At 40.0% G+C, this 22,316-nt stretch overlaps 1 protein-coding gene across 2 annotated transcripts in view; it reads left to right on the top strand.

Annotated features, from left to right (window-relative positions):
* The window catches only part of galnt9 (polypeptide N-acetylgalactosaminyltransferase 9), a 91,432-nt gene extending 72,672 nt beyond the window's left edge, over positions 1-18,760 (top strand). For both annotated transcript variants that reach the window (XM_067521767.1, XM_067521765.1), the window contains 4 exons: positions 1,418-1,555; positions 4,759-4,854; positions 17,133-17,300; positions 17,496-18,760. In XM_067521767.1, the coding sequence (XP_067377868.1) occupies positions 1,418-1,555; positions 4,759-4,854; positions 17,133-17,300; positions 17,496-17,642 (549 nt within the window). In that variant the 3' untranslated portion in view covers positions 17,643-18,760. The remainder of the gene's footprint in view (positions 1-1,417; positions 1,556-4,758; positions 4,855-17,132; positions 17,301-17,495) is intronic.
* The last annotated feature ends 3,556 nt before the right edge of the window (positions 18,761-22,316 follow it).

Raw genomic sequence — 22,316 nt, 5'->3', positions numbered from 1 at the left:
CTGCTGCTCATGACAAAATTATGCATGCAGTCACACACAGGTCTGATGTGCTGCGAACACCAGCATGTCACCCAAAAATCTGGCATAAACATAATTACATGCGAATTCACTAAGTGTACGTGTAAAGTGGCAACTGGGGAAAGGTTGTGACTGTTTTTTTTTTTTGTGTGTGTGTGTGTGTGTGTGAGAGGACATGTTGGAAAGTGGGGGGGGGCATCTTTGACAAACTATCCAATCAGGCCACATCCCTTCTCCACTATAATTACAAACACAGTGGCATGGCACATTATTACCCCAGCTGTCCCGTGGTGCAGAGTTATTTTGTGTACAGTACAAAGACCTAACGCTACGATTATTCCATCTACCTCCTTCCTTCTACTGCAAACCCACCAAACACACAATCACATTCTTGTGATTCTTGTTATTGTCTGAGGTACCTGCTGAGAGCACAATTACTTTGGTGGGGGACGGCTTTATGATTCCCCACAGTGGCTAGCCCCAAGTCCAAATACCAAACAAACTCACTGAAATTGAATGCATTTGTTGGGAAAAAATTGGATAGTTCCAACTAGAATTCATTATTAGCAGATGTTGAATGCGAGTTCAGCAGCTGGCTGTAGACTCCCAGCAGAGAGGGGAAACTGATGAGCAGCATTTTCCTGGAAACACTGTCTGGCAATGAAACAACTATGATATGAGTGTGTGCTTGTGTGTCTTTCTTCGGTTGTGTGGACTATTTTAGTTTGAAACCATTTTGCGTTGTGAGGACTTTCTGATCTTTCCGGTCTTTAAAATCATACCTTAAGGTTAAGATGTAGTTTTTGTGCCAGAGAACAGGGGCTGGAGTTAGGCATGTGTTTATGATGTTAAAGGTTAAGGTAGGTGCCTGGGAGATGCATTATGTTAATGAGTCTCAAAACTATAGAAAGACAAGTGTGTGCCTTTGTATCAGTCTCTATTGGAAGTTTTTTTTTTTTTGCTAAAATGTTCATGCAGTTTTTACATAGTTATGCACATTTCATTTGAGTGTTTCACTGTATATGCGCATATTAATGTGGACTTTGCGTGTGCGTGTCTGTGTGCATGTGTGTATCATCAGGATTAGGCTTCTGTGCCAGGCATCCTCCTATCAATCTGGAGAGCCCCCTCCATGTTGCAGGCAGGGCCGTGAGGGCTCATAATTAAGCAGCTGATTAGAATTTGCTCAGCACAGATCATGTTTAATGAAAGAACAATGAAAGTCCCCCATGACGGGCACATCTATCTCTTAACTAAATGCTTGATGCGTCCTCTGAGCACCTAAACACTCTTCCATCTTCCATTACTTAAGCAGCTCCTACTCTCACTTGGTTCTTAAGTAAAGTGCCCGCTGGCTAAGAATGTTTCTTTGTCTTTGTTTTGTCCCACTTGCTGACAGAACCCGGGGGTTGATTTTGGAGATGTCTCAGAGCGCTTGGCCTTAAGGAAGAGGCTGCAGTGTCGGAGTTTCCGCTGGTACCTTGAACATGTCTACCCAGAGATGCGAATCTACAACAACACCATCACATACGGCGAGGTGAGAAAGATACTTGCTAAGTATTATTGAAACTATATCTTCATTTTGCTCATCATCATCTGTAATTCTATTAGAGAGCGGTGGTTTATAGAGAATGCATAGTGAGAGCGAGAGCTAATTTGATTCCATAGATAAATACAGAAAGAGAGAGGTAGTAAAAATGTATTAATTTGTGAGTGATGCATTAGGAGAATTTTACTGTAACTGTCTTTATTGAAAAGCATTCGTCTGTGACAGAGATGTCAGCCACTAGCTGATATTGTATCTTCTTTAAGGCAGATACACAGTTAATGACTTGAGAGCTGATTATGACTATGATTCGGATGTGATGACTAGTCAGACCTCATAGGTTCAGGTCTACTCCAGTCTGGAGAAAGTTGTGAAGCGTCTCTGGGTAGATCCTAGTCTTAACACTCAGGGGCTTCCAGTCTTTCTCACAGGTCTTTTAAAAGAAGTTTAGTATTTATTCAAAAATGATCCAGAATCTCCATCCAGGATCTGACTGCTGCTCTCAGCTTATTTCAGCGCAAATTGCACTATATATAAAAAGTGAAAGATGACCTGCGCATTGTTTTGGCGCAAAAACAAATTTGCAAGTATTTGCAACTACCTTCAGAAATATTTTGTCTTTACTGACCATTCATTAAATGTTTTTTTCCGCAGTTTACTCCGTCATCAGGTATCTGCACTTTCCAGACAGTCAAAGACTAGAAGTCTGTGAAGTGTGAACTATCCATTCTTTGAAAGTCTTTACCAGTCTTCATGTGTGAACCCAGCTCTTATTAATCCAAAATTCTTTTTCAAGGATTCAGACAGATAGGTGTGGATAAATCGTCACAATACATAGCTTCCCTTTCAAAGTTTTTTAAAGAAAAGAAATATGAATTCACTGTAACTGCTCAAAGGTTAAGGTGTGTTGTTGCTATAGCGATGCAGCATCACTACACAGGATTAGGTGCAATTACCTCATAATGAGTTTTAATTAAATACATAGTTTTCCATTCCAACGTGATTGTTTTGGGCTTGGCTGTGCACCCAACACAGTGGGGGAAGAAAACATTATTATGACATGTTGAGGAACTGAACACACCCCAGGGTCAGACACTTTTTTGAGAAACACCATTTTTCTCATGTCAATTTAAACAATGAAAAACAAATGTATATCAACAAAGAATGCTCTCCATTGCACACAATTAAATTCAGAATACATAAAAATTGACCTTTAGATTAATCAAATTTGTGCAAATTTACTGTCGCCTGCTTTGGCTCTGGCACACCACCAGAATTTCTGTGAGCGGCACCTGCTTAAGTCGGAAATCAGTTACCTTGTGTAGCCACACAGACGCCACAGCAGAAGTGACTCTCATCTGTCACTAGCCATCAGCACCACGCTCAGCCATGCTGACCAGACCAGCCAAGCAAAACCGTCCCTGACAACAGCGCGATAGATATATCACAACCTGGAAGCCATACGCCTTCAAACCACAGAGAAGCGAATCTCATGGTTAATGCACACCACCATCTGGAGGTCTGGATAAGAGGGAGAGACAGGGCTGGAAATGGTTACTGCATCAGCCAGTATCCTATGGTCATCATTTGTGTGAAGATATAAGACTGAACAGGCCACAACAAATCTGGTGGTAAGAAGCCAGTGTAATATGGACATAGGAGTGTTCCATTTAATAAACTAGACATATGGAGCAGCCAGTAATCAGGAATCACTTTTTGAAAAGTGGGAGAAACAGTGTCCTAATATGCACAAGGATCTGATATTTGCTCGTAGTGTGAGTTAACAAACAAACAGTGGGAATAGTAAACTGTCTCATTTTGTTGTTTCACAGCCTAAAAGGAAAACACTAAGCTTCCAGCTTGATTTACTCAATGCAGATTACAACATACAATTGAAAGAAACTAGTAACTGTAAGAAAATCTATAAAGACTATAGACTGGAAAACTGCTCCCGCTTTAATACTTTTAGGAAGCACCTTTTGCTTTAATGTGTTTGGATTCTAGCCTTGAGTGTGTTTAGATACTTTTCTGCCAACTTTGCAGTCCTTGATGGCGTTATGTTTGCCCACGGTTTCTTACAGAACTGTCTATAAATTGGACGGTGACCACTGGCGGACTGCAGTCTTCAGGTCTTTCCATAGATTTTTAGTAGGAATTAAGTCCGGGCTCTGACTAGGCAATGTGAGGACATTCACCTTTTTTTCCTTTAGGTAATATATGGTCCATTTGGCTTTTTGCTTTGGGTCACTATCATGTTGAAAGGTCTTCTCCCTATCTTTAGAGGCCAGTTGGTTTTCCTCAAAAATTTGATTGCACTTGGTCTCATCTATTTTTCTTTCTATTTCCGGTCCCTGTTGTAATGTAACATTCTCTGAATAGGATGCCACCACCTCAGTGCTTTGTCGTGGGTGTGGCATTCTTAGGATGGTCGTATTGTCTTTCTCCCAGACTATACAAGATTGTTCCACTGTATCGAGGCCAAAGAGTTTAATTTTGGTCTCATCTGGCCGTACTAAACGTCTTCTGCCTCCTAATTATAGACTTAACTGTGCTCCTAATAATGGAGAATGGTAAATTGTCTGTACTTATATAGCGCTTTTCTACCTATTTGCACTCAAAGCGCTTTACACTGCTTCTTTTTCACCCATTCACACTCATACACTGATCGGGGAGCTGCTATGCAGCTGGCCAACACTCACCAGGAGCAACTAAGTTGGGGTTCAGTGTCTTGCTCAAGGACACTTCGACATGTGACTGGAGGAGGTGGGGATTGAACCAACAACTGTGAGATTGGTGGCTTTTGTACCCATCTCTTGACTTGTGCCTTTTCACAATTTGTCTCTGAGCTCTTTTGAAAGATCCTTGCCACCAGACATTGACATTAATACCTGCCACACGAGTAATTCTGGCAGCAACAGAGACACTCACGTAGGGATGCGCCTCTTCCAAATTAGGTTATTTCTTGATGAATTATTTTTCATGGGCTACTGAAGCTGTCTTCTTTCTAGACCGACATCACTGAAAATGACAGCAACGACTACCCAACTATGAAATCATAATGCTTTATAGAAAGCAATCTTCAGGGATGTCCTCATGGCCACTTACTGATCTGCCATCTACTGTAAAGTTCAACCATCTTCTCTCATCATCTCTTCCTCATTTTAAGGAACATTATCTCATGTTTTTTCTTTCAGGTAAGGAATAGCAAAGCCAGTGGCTACTGCCTGGACCAAGGCTCTGAGGACGATGATAAAGCCATACTCTACCCATGCCACGGCATGTCCTCCCAGGTCAGAGCACGCCTACCTACACCTGTGTGTTCCTGTTCACTGCTGTGTTCATCAAGCTCATCAGACAATTAGTCATTGATTAATTATATTCTTCAGAGAGGCAGTGTATTGAGTTGATTATCCCAAAATAACAGTGTTATTTTCTACATGACGTTTACCGGTGAGAGATATTATTGTTCAAATAGATGCTCGTGCTTAAACTAAAAAAACAAGACATTCTGCATTTTACTACTTGATGATTCTCTTCAAGATCATGTCTTGTAATTACTGTCCTCTTCAAACCCCACAGAAATAAATATAACATTGTATTTAATAAGTAGTGGTAGCAAAAACACTATAATGAGAAGTATGTTTTCCTAATTGCTTCTCATATACAGAATTATTCTGTAGACTCCCACACACATATTCTCACTAAAGCACTCGAGTGAACAGCTAAAATACACCCAAAGCACAACATAATACTAAACACTAGTCTATTTATGAAGTATTCATAATAAATTGTGAATACTGTGAATTATACATCTATATTCAGGATTTAAATAAAAAGAAATACAAGTACATTGCCCATAAAGCTGGAATAAAATATTGTTTACCTCTTCTCATGAAATTATTGTGACAATGTGATTAATTCTTGATAGATGCAGTGTGCAGTATATCTTCTCAAAACTTCATTGATCAACCTCTTCCAAACACATCACAGTAAAAATTTAAACACAATTAACTTTTGAGAAAAAGAGGAATGTGTCTGAAAACAAAATTATTCCAGCTTTATGGCCAACTGTGTATTTTTACTTAATGAAGGTGCATTGACCCCTAAACAAGCTTTGGAGGTTGAGTAGTTGATAGATGTCATGCTCGTGTTGTGCTCCTTCGTGTATGTGGAGACCTGAGCTGTGCCATCGAAGGACAACACCAGTGCACAATGCTCTATGGGTCCAAATGCACTATATGAACAAATAAGGTTTTTTTCAGGTTCTGTGCCTCAGAGCAACTTTAATAGGAATGAATGGGTGCCATGTTTCTATTCTGTATTGAGTTCTTTTTAATACATCCTTGCAGATACACTGTTAACTGGCTTATTAGCATGCTAACAACATATTAAAAAGCCCGTAATATGCATAAATTAGGGTTGATGTTTTATTCAGGGGCTCTGCTGAAATAAGGGTATTTGATTTTCTATTTTTAAAAGTGCTTATCTATCTTATAATTGCTCTTTATGCAACAACTAATCTAATCAAATGAGTGAAACTTGTTTAGGTTTGTGTCAGCTCCTTTGTCTTTATAACCCCCTAAAGCAAACCAAGGCAAAAAAAAACTCAAATAAATACAGTTATTAAAAGTAAAGGAAAGAATTCCCATCCATCCATCCATTGTGTGCAACTGCTGGGGGCCAGAGCCTATTCCAGCTGTCACTGGGCGACAGGGGGTGTACACCCTGGACAGGCCACAGGTCTATCTCAGGGTCAACACAAAGAGACATACACAGACAGACAATCTAGAGTTATAAAATGTATTTAAATATAAAGTGTTATCCTCATACTACCAGCATAACATCCTCTTTTATTCCCCAAAGCAGGAGCTGATTTAGCTCAAAAAATATTTGTCTGCCAACTATTAGGTTTTATGAATAGGTAGTGTACAGTGGTTATATGGCAGATAGATGTGAACGAGTGTCACTAAATATTGCAAGATCTAACCACATTATTTTCACTTATTAAACATGTATTCCAGAAATGTATCAAAGAGAGTTATGGAAACCTTCATCTTGATTAGATGAATTTGACTTCAAGTGAACTAATACTGTGGGAAAAAGAAAGTAACCACACATATCTGTCTAATAATGTATCATTACCTCTCACACTGCAAAAAAGGGGGGGTGAGTTCCTTTTCCACAACATTTCATGAATTGAAATGTTGAGAAAAATCTGGGACACACAAAAAATTGAGAATTCACATGGACTATTGTTACAATACAGAGAATGCCGTATCATATACTGTAATTTTGCATTACATACATAGTAAAACAAAAATATAAGACTATCGGCAGTTTCATATTACAAGGAACCAAACTTTCATGCTGCTTCATCTTGGGTTTAAATGCGTTTAAAAGTTTCCATTGCTTAATAACACTGAGACGAGACTAAAGTTCTACAATAAGGTAACAGCATGCTGTGAGTGTTCTACTATAAATGGTATAAATGAGCTGTGTGATTTCCAGTCGCTTTATCTGCTCGGTAGGAAACACTGAGAAACTGGGGCACTCCTAGGTGAAAGTGCATGTAACAATATTAATATGCAGCTGGATGCTGCTGCTGATTAAAGAAAAGAACATCAACACTCAGCATAACCTTTACTTGAATAGATACCAGGACAAAGGAGGGGGTGATCTGGGGGGGTGATCTGTTTTTCTTTTTTTGTATACTTATTTTTCTTTTGAGGAGTGAAACAAAAGCTAATTCTGAAGACAAATAATGCAATCATGTGTCTTACAATTTCCAACTTTCCTAACTGCCTCTCTTGCTGGTGAGTGACATGTTCATTATCTATTGAGTGAGGGAGTATTAATAGAAGGCCAGCACGGGCCTCTCCTTTTTTCTCCTACAATGAGCGCTCAGTGGGGGCCAGTAATGTAAAGCTCCACTGGCTCTTTTAATCCTGATCACTGGGGGAAATAAACAAATGGAGATGGATTTTGTGTCTTTGTATCATTAGATTACAGCGATGATGGACGTTACCGTAAGCTAGCTGAATTCAATTTCATGGGACATGCGCATTTCTTTTTACCATTGCTCCTTTTACTTATAAAAAAATATAATTGCCATGAATTAATCTTTTTTTGTGCTTCTGAGGGATGAGTCTGTCTTTGCCATCTCAGTGGAAATATAAATTCTAGGTAATACCAACCATAGTACAGTTAACTTTGCATCCCTTTGCTTGGAAATGGCAAAAAGTGTAAGATATTTTTTAAACATAATATCTAATGCACATTAAGCTATTACAAATGTTTTTATTCATCATCAGAAGAAAAAGTCAGTGTATAAAAAGATTATACCATCATAAAAGCTTGCATGCCTGGGTAGGACATGGTAAAACATTTTCCCTATTCTTTTTAAACCATTCCTGTTCTGATACTGGGCTGCTTTCAGTCTTTCTTCTGTTTTATGCAGAGTTCCAGTGCTTGATGTAGATATACACCCGCGAAATATCAGGAAATCTTCGCCAAGTTTGACTGTAGGAATGGTGTCCCTCTCCTCATAGGCAGATTTTTTGGTTTTGGACCTTGCATCTTCGCCACTGCATGCTTCCTCTTTATGCCTGCATTGCTGGCATTCCCCTTTGGCCACACCCATTCACACATCCTAATATATTCGCTCTCCCCAAGTATTTAAACCCACTTTCAGTCTGTCATTGTTACACCATTGTTTATTAAGCCACTTGTGCTGCTTGCTGTCAACTCTGGTAATATGGAGTCCACGTTGCTCTGCCCTTTAGAGGCAGTGACTGTATACTTTTGATTTAGTTTGAGGTTTAACCTTTTGTATTTGCCTTGTTTCAACCCTAAGAGTATTTTTTTGTTTGTTTGTTTTGACTTTCTTCCTTACCCAGTGTCTTGGGTTTGTTGTTTCCAAGAGTTACATATGTACAGCCTTTGTTTGAAGAGATGGTTAATGGAGAATCATTGAACTATTCACCAGCCATAAAGATCTCTGTGTATTAACTCTGGGAAGCTTGTTTTAAAGCCTTTTTACTCATCTACCTATTCAAGTTTGCACTTGAATTAATTTATCTAAATGTTACAGTACAATGTGGCCAACCCAGGCCCAGGCTGAAATCCTCAGAAAATACAGTTGACTATTGAAAATGTGACCTCTCAGTTGCCTCCCACCACTGGAGGGGTACAATAGTCAGCCTGAATCTTCTGCTTTTCTCACGCAGTGGTTGTTGATTTTCACCCTGCAGGCCTCCTCATTCCCCACTGTGTAGACTTGAGTGGCTTACATTATCTTGTTGTTTACAGGTCACACACATTTGTGGGAAACAGCAGAGTGGGACAGCTAGTCAAAGGTGTGTAGGTCTGTTAAGTCTTATTTAGAGGCCACAAGGAGGGTGTTTGAAAGCAGTGTGGTTGACAAGGTGCCATCAAGAGTCTGAAGGAATATGCAATGGCATTCTGGACAATCTCATCATGATATAAATGGTATAATGATGCCTTGTTTAATGAATTTTATCAAGGATTGTGCCCATCTCTGAAAAATGAGCTCACTGCTCAAGACCTATCTGTGGACCTGCAGAGACATGTTGCCCTTGCAAGCAGATTCCCTCAATTATAAAGTAAGGTTGTTGTTTTCTTTGTTGACCATTACTATAAAGCCTCGTTTACGCAAGTCTCTTTCCCGATCTCCTCCGGACTTTCTCTGGAGTCTGTTGTGAAATGCAAATGTCCAAGTGTTTACATGTGTAAAACAAAAACTCTGACCAATGTCTGGATCCACTTTATTCCACTGCTCAATTTATCGTTATGGAAGTTATGCCTTGAAAACAGCTGAAGCTGTGCCGCAACATATGTTCCGACTTTGCAGCTTTCACAGAGGTCCTCAGTTCTCATCAGCATTTTTAAAAAAAAGTTTTGTCATTTGCTTGTCATTGTCATTTTCCTTATTTTACAATAACTATATCTTTGTAGTATTATAGACGGCAAATGTGGCCTAGAAAAAGAGAAGGAGCGATCAGTAAAGCTCAGTTGGTCATCGAAGATGACCCCCAGAGTGCAAACAGGAAGATCTGGTTGTTCAGTGTCAAAGGCTGCAGACATATCTAGTGGGATTTGAATGTCTTTAGTGAAAAAAATGGCAAAGTCATGATTTTATTTATTTTTTTGATGGATGGGGGATGATGATGACAACCTTGTCCTGGTATCTTTCAGTTTTTGCTTTGGTGATGCTGTGAGTAAAAAGATGCAAGCAGGGTTTGATATTTAGCAAGACTAGATGGGGGCCTTGGACTTGTGCCACTTCTTCTCAGCACTCCTGAGCATGTTGCGTTGTTCACAGATCAGGTCAGTGAGCTAGGGATTACAACAGAGGGACAGCCAGATTTTGAAGACAAGGTACAAAGACTTTTCAAACAGGTTGAAAGTGTGATGCAGAAGCTGTCAGTGGCTGTGCCAATTTTAAAGAGAGAGAGGACCTTTGGTGAGGGTAGGGTTGTAGAGAGAAAGAAAACAGATCAGGACGAGGAAACCTGAGGTGGCTGCACTACATTACAAGTAAGGAAGAATTAAGTGAAGGTCTTGGAAGAAAGACTGAGCTGAATAAAGAAGTGATCCAGGAAATGCAGAGGAGTGACTGAGATATTGTTTGTGATGCAGTTCTGGTTAAGAATGAGATCCAGGTGGTTGCCAACTTTGTGGTCTATAGGAGTGGGGACCAGTCTCAGATCATATTCAGCAGTGCAAGCGTTTTAACAGCCCGAGGTTTGTCTAGGTGGATGTTCATGTCTGAGGATAATGAGAGGAGTGCTGTCTTCATGCAAGTGTGAAACCAGTATTTCAAGCTCATCAGAGAAATTCTCCAGCTGGCCCGCTGGTTGTTAGATCACACTCACACGTGTGTAGACTATAACTGGTATAGTAATCCTGATGGCATGAATGATGAGAGTCTCCAATGATGAGACACTATTGAGGTGAGGTAGGGTAAAAATTCCAGGTGTCAGTAATGAGAAGTCGAATCCTACATCTCCATCCTGTTGGGCCAGAAGTGTGAGAAAACGTAAAATTAGTGGAGAGTGCAGCTGGGGTGGCCATGTTTTGGAGGTTGAGCTTGGTCTATAAGTGCCAGTAGGTGAACTACAGACTATGTAGCAAAAGCTGAAATTGAATCAGTCTTGTTGACTGCAGACTGGCAGTTCCACAGAGCAAAAAAAAAAAAAATAGGTAGGAGTGGAAGTGATCTGGGCGGTGTGCAGGTGGGGGAAGTGTCATGTGTTATGAGTTATGTCATTTCAACATTAGAAGATCCTGTATAATAGAGGAGGAAAATTTGTGTTTCAATTACAAATGCAAACAGCAAGCAGTAGTCTGTTAAAATAGATAATGTTCCTCCTTGGATATTCTTTGTCTGTTCAAGAAATTTCTATTTTCATGCCATCAGTTAATATGGATGATCAATAGCCTATATAAAAGATATAGGCTATATTTCAAACTGGTCTTGGACTATGTGGATATATGCAAGTGCACATACTATTTTTGACCATGTAGGTGTAGCAGCAAAAAGTGCAAAAGGACCGCTTTAGGGTGAAAACACATCAGAGTGTAGTGGTTACTACACTCCCAGCCTGATTTCATGGCTCTGAATCTTGTGTCAAAATGAAGCTCAACATCAGCAACCCAATGATAGATGTGCAGAATATCTCAGGGGCAGTGGCTCAAACTTTTAAAAAAGGCATTAATCAGTGAAAGGCTACTTTAAAATATTTATACATTATACATTAAATAATGACATCTAGAAATACTTAGAGACATAATTATCTCCCTGATAGATGTTGTAAACAGAGTGTGGCCTCTGTTTTCCTAAAGATGTAATGTCAGAGTTCAGCCAAAGGCAATTTCTTTTCAATTTTCCACAGGCCATTTTGTAGTGTCTCTGCCTGATTGGCCATTTTCCTGTCATCACAGAACATGTTTGTGCTAGTGTGGGAGAAGAAGCATGGCTTAGCTATGTTTATGTTGATTAGGTGCAGCAGTGCTCATTTTGGTCAAAAAGCCAACGTACGCAGGTTCAGTTTCCAGATGACTCAATAAGAGACTTCATCTGACCCGTAATTAGTTAAAGGTCCAGATCTGTGGCTGGCCAGTAAAGCAAAAGCTTGGGGAGAAAATACCATCAGAACCCACAATGGCAAGATGTAAAAAATCCAAAACAAAAATTAAAACACACTGGTGGCAGAAATAATGGGTGTGTTAATGAGATTGGTTTGCTTGTCTTACATTGTCTTACAAGTATTTCATTTGTTGTTAACAAATATCACACGTGCTCCTGAGAAATCTACTGTATTCAGAGCACAGCAAAAGAGACCCCCTTTCCACCGTATTACCAATAACTGACTGAGCACACATTTGTTGTGCTGCCACATAAATAGAGCGCTCAGACAAAAGCAGAAATATAGTAAGTATTATCCTTGTTGCATTTCCATCTGCAAGTAATCCTAGCTACAGTACTGTATGTATGGTGCATTCAGGTGCATGGTGCTGATAGACATGTGCATGCTAAGGTAGCCACCTAAGTTCCCCTATATGTCTTCTTGAGGAGTTGGAGGGTCATTCAGATTCCGATGATACATTATACTGCTGTGTTGTCACGTGTCTTCTCCCGAGGTCCAAAGCTTAGCCCTTTGTAAGACATCAGCCATAATCTGTAACCTAAACTTTATAGGTGGGTGAGGTACTAGTAAGGTAGACATGTGGAGATTACCTCCCAGTGAAATTTCCAAACGCTATTTTATTTACTTTGTCACAGCGTTCCACCATTAATGAGCTAATTAAGGAACTCATGATTAGCTTGACCTCCAAAGTGGCTGAAAAACTTTTACAGTGGCAGCAAAGCAATAGAGCGTCTAATGTTGCTGCACAGGTTAATTGGCTTGGCAGAATCATTTCCTTGTGTTATTATTTGTTATGGTCTCATTTTATATGTATTAGCATATAAAAGGCTGTCAGACTTAGCTGTAAACAGGTATCAGTGGGGTTTATATGGGGTCTTTCTTGTGACCAGTTACACCGTGGGTGAATCTACTTAAAAATTATAACCCCAAATCATGCAGAACAGCCATATAACATGTTTTTGATCAAACAGCCTGAAACAATGACCTTGACAAACAATAGCACACTTTCACTGCATTCTGTGGACTGTATTAATTTGAAACATGATTGTGTGAACATCTAACAAAGAATTTTTACCAGCATCCCTCTGAGTGGCTTAACCACCAACACTGAACCTTGTGAAACACACAATTTGGTGCATCATTGTTTTCCTCTTTGTTCCAAGCGCCACTTACTGCAGCTCTAGTTTCCTGCCATGTTCTAAAATCAGATTAGCAGGATTTTTACATATTATAAGTGATTCACAACCATGCTCAAACAGGGAATGTCCAATACAATATTAGATGTGTATACTATGAAATGTGACGATTAAATTTATTTACTGGTTTGTAAAGATGTGGCCAACGTTTGTAATGGGGCCAAGATTTGCTTGACTTTGATCTTATTTTTATAATCAAACCTCCAGAAAATGTTTCCATATTTTAAGAAAAAACGAAATGTTGCATTGTTGATAAAACTGTTTGAATAGAATCACATGTTTCTATTACCTTAAATCTTGCAGGATCTTGAAAAACATAACATAACATACCCCTATGTTTTCTTAGTAAGTAGTGTGTATGTGTTTTAGAGTATTTGTATATGTGTGCCTCCCCTCAAAGCAGGGCTGCTGTCATACCGAAGACCTCCCTATCTTTTGCATCTCATTTTTCAGAGCATCACTCCCATAAATAATAAATGCAGTCTCTACTGTATCCTTAAGTAATGGATACGTATTATCACAGAGGCTTTCATGTGCAGGATTAAACAGTGAGGGATCAAGTTTTGGTTTAATACTCCATCCTTAATAATAGGTAGTACACATTGGTGTCTGTGCAGTGTTGTACACTGGAATAGTCAGTAAATGTCATCCATCCATCCATTATCTGTAACTGATTATCCAGTTCAGGGTCACAGGGGGCCTGGAGACTATCCCTGTTGTCATTGGGCAAGAGGCAGGGTACACCCTGGACAGGTCACCAGTCTATCTCAGGGCCAACACAGAGAGACATACACAGACAGTCAACCATTCACATACACACATATGGGAAGTTAGTGTCATCAAGCACCAAAGCTCTAAACTAGGACAGAAGATATACTCAACAAACGCAGGACATGGCGTCCTACTAGAAGACGACATGTTTCTCACCTGCGCACTCTCATCCAGACCACTTTGTCATCAGCCTCTTTTTGTCTTGCCCTGTGGAACTGCCAGTCTGCAGTGAACAAGGTCGGCTTCATTCCAGCTTTTGCTACACAGTCAGCTGTTCACCTGATTGCACTTACAGAAACCTGGATCATGCCCCACCTGCACTCTCTGCCAATTTTTCATTCTCTCACACTCCTCGCTCATCAGGTCGGGGGGGTGGGACTGGACTTCTCATCAATGATACCTGGAAGTTTTCCCCAACAGCACCCCTCAACAATCTGTCATCTCTGGAATATCATACCGTTCAGATCACAGCACCGATTACAGTCCAGGTGATTGTGATATATCAACCACCGGGCCAGCTTCTGCAATGAACTGGACATGTTGCTGTCCCACTTCCCTGAAGATGGCACTCCTCTCATCGTCATGGGAGACATGAACATCCACCTGGACAAACCACAGGCGGCTGACACGTTTGCTCTTCTAAACACGTTTGACCTGAGTCTGGTCTCCACTCCTCCGACCCACAAAGCTGGGAACAACCTCAAACTAATCATCGCCTGGAACTGTACCACAGACAACATCTTGGTCACTCCTCTGCATTTATTGGATCATTTCTTCATTCAACTCACAGTCTTCATCCCTAGACTTTCGCAGTCTCCCACCACACTCCGCAACTCTGCCCCCAACACAGGCCCTCTCCATCCTCGATGCAGATGCAGCCACGGACAGCCTCTGCAATACACTTTCATCGTGTCTGGATTGTCTCTCTCGTCCCTCAGCTTCTACTCAGTGGCTCACCGAATGGATCCGTGAACAATGCACCACCCTCAGTAGTGCTGAGAGGAAGTGACGCAAATCCAAGACTCCATCTGCCCTTGCTGAGTATCAGGATCTGCTTGGATCTGCTTGTCACCAGGGCAAAGATCGAATACTACCAGGAGAAGCTTAGCAACACCTCGGACACCAGAAAGCTGTTCTCCAGTTTCAAGTCACTCATCTACCCACCTCCACCTTCGCCATCTACCTCTCTCACTGCTGACAACTTTGCCAACTTCTTTACCAATAAGGTGGCAGCCATCAGCTCCAAGTTCTCTCCTCATTTTTAATCAGCCAAAAAGGACCCATGTCACACCACTCCTCAGATGTCTACACTGGCTTCATGTAGCTGCTCGGATCAGGTTCAAAGCTCTGTCTATTGCTTACAGGGGGGTTAACTCAACAGCTCCTGCTTACCTCAACTCACCCATTCAAGTCTACAATCCTTCCTGCCCGCTGCGGTCTGCCAATGAACGACGTCTGGTGGTCCCAGCACCGCACAGAAGACACCAAGCAAAACTTTTTAGCACAAGGATCCCATGATGGTGGAACGAGCTACCAAACTCTGCACGCTCAACAGACTCACTCCCAATATTCAAAAAACTGCTGAAAACAGAACTGTTCTGCATCTTCCTATGCTCTTAAATCTAATAATAAAAAAAAAAAACTTCCTTTCTGATCTTTCTTGCACTTGCATCTTGTGAAATGTGAACACTTTTCTGATAGGACATTGCTTTGATGTTTTTTCCTTGACTTAGATTTTTGCTTGCTATGTACCTCACTTGTAAGTTGTTTGGATAAAAGCGTCTGCTAAATGACTAAATGTAAATGTAAATGTAAATTAATCTAACAAGGTTTGATATTCAGCAGGAAAGTAGATGTTCTATGTTAAGTAAATTCAGTCATGAATTTAAATCTAGTAGGTTTTCATATTTACAAATAAATGGCCTCCGCAAAACACAATATTTATATATTACATGTACATGTATGTTTTGCTTCGTCAGAAAAAAATATGAAATATTACTTTTCAAAATTGACGGCATTACATTTTTCCCATGCTGACCACTGCCCAACCCGTACCAGATGGTATTAAAGTTGTGGCAGATTAAGCAGATTTGGAAAGTACTTATCAGACCATACTTACGGCTCAGGAAATCTTCTATAGACATGTGATAGAGAGCAAAATCTGGTGGACACATTTTAAATACAGGGAAAGTCTCTCCAGGGAGGATGGTCAGAGTAGACAGCTGTTTTCCTTCCCACTTCCAATTAACGGTTTATTTTTTTTACTTATGTATTTAAAACCTAAATAAATTGTGGCTCTGTGTTCACCGTGTAACCTCTTTTATTTTGTAATAGTAACAGCAGTGGCTGGGTGCATATCCGCATGATCAGAACTTGCTGAACCTCTCGGTTGATTTCACTTTTGCATTGCGTAATGACATAACCTAGGTCACAACTGAACCATAATAACGGCCTACTAAGAGCTGATACTGGAATGATGTGATTCTTTCCCTAATTAGTGTAGGATGCAATTAAAATACATAATATCAGTCAAAACAGCTTATTAAATTTTACAGTGGCTAAAAGTAAAGCTAAACATCAGTTTGTATTGTAATCTTAAAACTGTGGAAGACTACAAATAATTAGAAATACAAAGTGCAAAGGGAAAGCTATCTGGTGAAATAGCTGAAGGAAGCTTTAGCTAAAGCTAAACTTTGAGGCAGCACAGCTCCCCACACTTGGAGGAGATTTAACAGCATACCAAATTGCCTGTGGGAGGTACTTTCTTCTACACAGACAATGAGTTTTGCATTTGAATTAAAAATTTCAGATTACTGTACATGAAAGAGGATCAGCCACAACATTAATACTGGTGGTCTTAACAATGTCGCAGGGGACAAGGGTCCTCATGAGCACTCTAAGCAGTCTGCAGCTACACAGCAAAATGTGACACACTGAGTGCAGAGAAGAAGAAGAAGCAGTGAGAAGTACACAACTCAATACTTATCAAGTACTATTAGATTATGTTCATTTTACTTAAAGTACAAAGATAAAATTACTACACTAAGAAAACATTGTATTTTAAAGAATACAGCCAGTGGGTTGAATGGCCAATATTTTTTAAAAACAAAATAAATGGTCGGTATATTAATGAATTAATTACAAGAAATGTATTTGTTATGCAGTTTTCCATCATCTATTATGTGTAACTGTTGCAGGGGGATGGAAATCCTTTTTTCCTTCACCTTTTCCTGTAGTTATTTCTGACTGCATTTGTAGGGCAGAGCAGCTAAACAGCATCACTGCACATCACATTCAATTTTCACATTGAAGCCCATTTTCACGGATGTCAGGGTGCTCTCTAACAAGTTGAGTATTTGTTTTTGAAGCTGTGATTGCTTCTGCAGTGCTCGAGTCTCGCAGTGTAACACATTGTTTATCTCCATGTTCCAGCTGGCTCGCTATTCTACTGAGGGGCTCCTCCAGCTTGGACCGCTGGGGTCGACCACCTTCTTGCCTGACACAAAATGCCTCATCGATGATGGCAGAGGCCGTACTCCCAGCCTGAAAAAATGTGACGCAGTTTCAAGGAGTTCCCAAAGGCTTTGGGACTTTACACAGGTAAAAAAAGAAATGCATGACCTTCCTGATTATGATTCAAATACACTTACTGTGATACTAGCTAAAATAAGACAGTGATACATATGTTACAGGATCTGGTATAATTTTAGAGTTATTGTGTTATGAGATATTAGTATAAACTCTTCTCAAAGTTACCATGGTAAATTGGTGAAGTGTCGTATATGTTCATTGCAGAATGGTCCAATAATCAGCAGGGACACTGGTCGGTGCTTGGAGGTAGAAATGTCCAAAGATGCAAACTTTGGCCTTCGCCTGGTGGTCCAGAGATGTTCTGGTCAGAAGTGGATGATACGAAACTGGATTAAGCATCCCAGGCACTGAGCCCAGAGAACAATCTATGAGACAGTTCGGGCAGTGTTTCAAGTCGCAGTTTGATCTCAAACTGTGGACACTTTAGAGAGGAGCAGGAACTCGTGGTGCTAGTGTGTAGAATTTCACACTACACACTGCACTGTGCACTGAGCTTCCCTCCAGACACAGAGCTTTCTAACAATGAGTCTTACAGAAGAATATGATCAATTTATGTGTTCAACTGAGCAGTGCGTTCACAGAGACCTTATGGCAAGCTGCAGCGTTCGACACACAGTATTTGGCATCCAGCTACATGTATAGAGCAGAGCAACAAAGAAACCTGCCTGTAAAGGTGGTTGAAAATCACAGTAATTATTTTATTTCTATTGTAAAACTATCATCTTTGGAGATGAGAAAGAGTGTGTGCGAGTGTGTGTGTTTTTTGTTTTGTTTTGCTTTGTTTTTCAAAGTGCATCTGAGCTAATCAAAAACTATAATTGCCATCAGTTGCCACGTCAACGTGATTATTTTGGGCTGTCATTTGGAAAATTGCTGTGGACATATTGCGCTGCCATGGCAGGACATGTAATAGGCTTCGAAGGGACTGCCTGACAACTGACTTGGAGGCATTTCACCTCAACTCACACAAGCACCTACAGTTCTTTGTTTCTTTAGACTGCATTGCTGACTGTAGACAGGAGCAATCACGTGCCTTTTTTCTCATGTTTCTGCTTCATCTGACCAGGGAATGTCAGTCCCAAAAGCATGTACAAAATTATTTGAAAGTTATTAATATATGAAACAATGTATAAAACAGTTTAATGATAGTAATATATTGTAAAAAGTGCAAAATTGATTTCCATCCTCTGGTAACAATTAGAATAAATAAATCATTTTTTTTTGATGAAGCCTCTCTCTCTCTCTCTCTCTCTCTCTCTCTCTCTCTCTCTCTCTCTCTCTCTCTCTCTCTCTCTCTCTCTCTCTCTCTCTCTCTCTCTGTGTGTGTGTGTGTGTGTGTGTTTTTACATCATTCCCATCATTCTGTATGAACTTTTGCTCCCTGCATATACTTTGCTGTCTGTTACATACAAAATAGACAATTTCTCTTGTACTATTATAAAAAACAGCAGCTAGCAACACCAGTACAATTGCCTGTCTTTTGTTGTGCTGCACTTACAACTACCTCAAGCCTCCATCAGGTTTCTGGCCCTGTGTACTGTAATTGTTCCATCCCACCCACTGAACAATAAGTCTTCAGAAAGCATTGAAAGCTTTCCAATTATTATTCAGAAAGAAACTTACTTTGCTTGGTGCTTTTTCCACGTCCAACAAAAGAAATTTACAGCTTTATTTTTTAAGAGAATTATTTGAGTCAAATTGTCTTTTGAAATGTTCTCATATCAAACATGTTCCAGAAACACCCACAGTATATTTCTAATGCTGTAATATTATTAATTTTTATTGATTTTGGCAGTGTAGTTACAGCACCATTGGCAGTTTATGTACTGGTCCGCTTTCCGTCCACAAGGGTTATCCAGTCATTGCTTAGCAACTGCTACAAGGCCCTTAAAACTTTGGATTTATTTGGGATAGTGATTTACATTTCAAAATTAAAAAGCAAGCTTAACCTGTTCAGTGTTGTGCTAAAGGTGGACTTTTATTATTTGTTTTGTTAGCTTTACTTCCTGTTCATGCCTCCTATTGTTTGCTGTGTTTCCTGTTCCCTGATGAAACACAGCTCTCCCCACAGTTCCCTTCCACTTTGTCTGTTTTGTTCGCCTTGTTCGCACTGTTATCACTCACCTGTTCAGATTCACGTTATGCTTCCGGACAATGAGCCCTCTGGTTTTGTTTGGCAGCCTCACCTGCACCCGTCTGCCCACCTGTCTCCCATTGGTTCTTCTTGTTTTGATTTTTGGTCTGATGTTTGGTTTTCTGTTTGTTTGCATTAAGATACCTTGTTTAGTCTTTGCTGGCCCCTGTTTGTTAGTTTCTGTCTTAGCATTTGTTTCTGGTTATCGGTTTGTGCATGTTAGTCTGTTTCTGTTTTTGGCTTGACGTCTGGTCATTTGTACCTGTTTGTTAGATGATGTTTAGTATTTAGGTTTATTCATTTGTTTGTCCCTATCTGTCAGCTTTCTGTTTAGGCAATTACTGTAGTTAGTTACTCATTTATCTTTAGTGCACTGTTTGTTTTCCTGATTGATACCTTTTTTTTGGCAGCATTAGTTTGCTTAGTTTTCCTATTTCTTTCTGCTTTAACTATTTAGTACCTATTTGTTATCTGCCCAGTTTGTCTCTTCCCTTTTAGAGTGAGTTCTGTACATTTTATGTTCATTAATAAATTATTTTTAGCATTATCCCACCTCTTGCCATCACCGCCTTCACCACCTTCTCAAAGCATCTGCCATGTTAAACTATGCATGGGGGTGTTACCAGAGCACCAAACTGTTTTACAATGCGGTGCCATAAAGCGTTGCAGTTTTCACCAGACGTCTCCGGGATGAGATTCCAAAGTTACATATTCCAGTAATTCAGGATCCAGACTGTGGCAAAGGCAGATTTGACATTTGCCTTATACAAGTTTGTGTACCATCAAAATGATTTTGAAATTGGTTTTAATGTAAAAAGTTTGAAGGCTTGAAGTGAGAAAGGGCAACTTCACCAATTTTATGTTGCTTGACTTTAGTTCAATTTGACAAACTGTCTGGGGAAGCAAGTGAACCAAGGCTGTAACCTTTGTATGAGTGACCAAATAATATCAACATAAAAACTCCTCCAGATGACTGGATCTGTATTTTCATAAAGGGAGAGCAGACAGGTATATACAGGTATTTACAAACTAGGAAATATCAAGCAAGCTTAACGTTTGAAATCTGCCTTTAAAAGAGGCTCCGTACAGCTACCAAAACCACTATTTCCCCACTTTGTGGTAGATACTGGAGCAGCACAGGCTAATATTGAGCAGCAATGTTCTTTTGTGATATTAAACATGAAAACATACTGTTCAAAAATAGTGAAAGTTAAGGAAGATTGAGAAAAATGTGTGATTTAACATTTTCTTTATATTATTTAACTATTATCTGACTAACTAGGTCTGGACTGCAATACAAGAACAATTCCAACTCTTTATTACAGGGTCTTTGACATGGCAGAAATCTCATCACATTATTTTGGTGACCCACCAACCAAATACACTTTATTTTATAGCAGGCATTTTTACTTGTTGAAAAGTTTGTTAATACTGACTTTAATCCAGCAGTTGTCTCAGTAGCTGTGACCGTGAACCAACACACAAAATTCCAGGACCCTGGAACCAGCTCAGCTAAATGTTATTTAATGTCATCGGTTACTGTACAGCTGTGTTGCAATGAAATACTAAACTGTCTACTGTGAAAGTAGAGCATTGGCAACTGGTAATAAAATGTCTATTTTCCACTTAACTAAAACAGTAATAATAATGTGCATTAAGTTGTCAGAGAGGATCCTCAGTCGTCTATTGAGCCATGGCAACTGTTCTTCTTTCTTGTTAGTTTGAAACATTTCGCTGCTCATCCAAGTACCATCTTCAGTCACCTCATTAACTTTAAGTATTTGTGTTGGGACAGAACATGCTTTAACACAGGCATTACACTGTAGCAGGATGTAAACTACAAAGTGTCTGTCTTGAAAACACATTTGTTGTGTTCACAAGCGGCGTCTTCATGTGTCCAATTTATTTTTTCCACCATTCTCAGGGTCAGATATACTGTCCATTTTAAAACGCAGTGGAAAGTGAAAAGTCCTTCTTGCTGGGCTTAGTCATGCTGTAAAACCTGAATATTCCAAATTCCTCTTTTAATTTGGTTTCCAGCTGGTTTAACCTGAGAGATTGCCTGCACTTGCCACCACGTCATGCTTCTTTGCCTCTAATCATTTCATATAAGCAATGCATCATCTGTGTGTCCTCTAAACGAAGACCACTCCAGCCTTCCCAAGGTAATATCTTATTCTGGTCTTCGACAAGGTTTACAAAACACAGTGCCAGTGCAATGTCTCATGGCCCCTTGTCAGGAAATAGCCTGAACTGGAAAATTATTATTCTAGCCATATAGGTTTCCCGAGACTTAACACCTGCAGAATAAAGTTATTCCACCTGATAGAATGAATGGCTTCACTGGGTTACAGCTCTGTGCCACAGAGGATTTCCTGCAGAGTCCATTTACAGCAGGCTCCAAGGAACAGTGGTGTAAAAAGCAGAGACAAAGAGCTGCTGTGCTGTATGTGGCTTAGCTGCAGTTACATGAAGTGCATGCATGTGCTTGGTTGAAAGAAAAAAATGCCTCCAGATAAATTGTGTAGCTTTAAGGATAAAAACATGGTGTGGGGACGAAGCGTGGATTAACATTTGATGCTATGATTTAGTGTGCGAAATATTATATTTGTGCAGGATTCATGCAAGTGTGTATTAGTGGTTCATGCTTGAGCATGAGACAATAGCCAGTGAGCTTGTCACAGCAGGTGAAAAGGAAGTTTAGTTTGCAGTGAAGCTTTCATCTTCATTCAGATTGGTTGACAGGGTGACAGTGAGTGATGGGCTGTGGGCGGGTGGGGGTAAGGTGTATGTGACAGGCAGCTGGAGATGGGGAATGGGTTTGGGGGTTGAGGAAAGTGGATGGACAAGGACACCACATCCATCTCTGGATCATGGGATCCTCGTTCTTT

The sequence above is a fragment of the Channa argus genome, chromosome 11 (assembly GCF_033026475.1).
Source record: "Channa argus isolate prfri chromosome 11, Channa argus male v1.0, whole genome shotgun sequence".
In the NCBI taxonomy this organism is placed as follows: Eukaryota; Metazoa; Chordata; class Actinopteri; order Anabantiformes; family Channidae; genus Channa; species Channa argus.
This window is presented reverse-complemented; position numbering and strand designations above follow the sequence as displayed.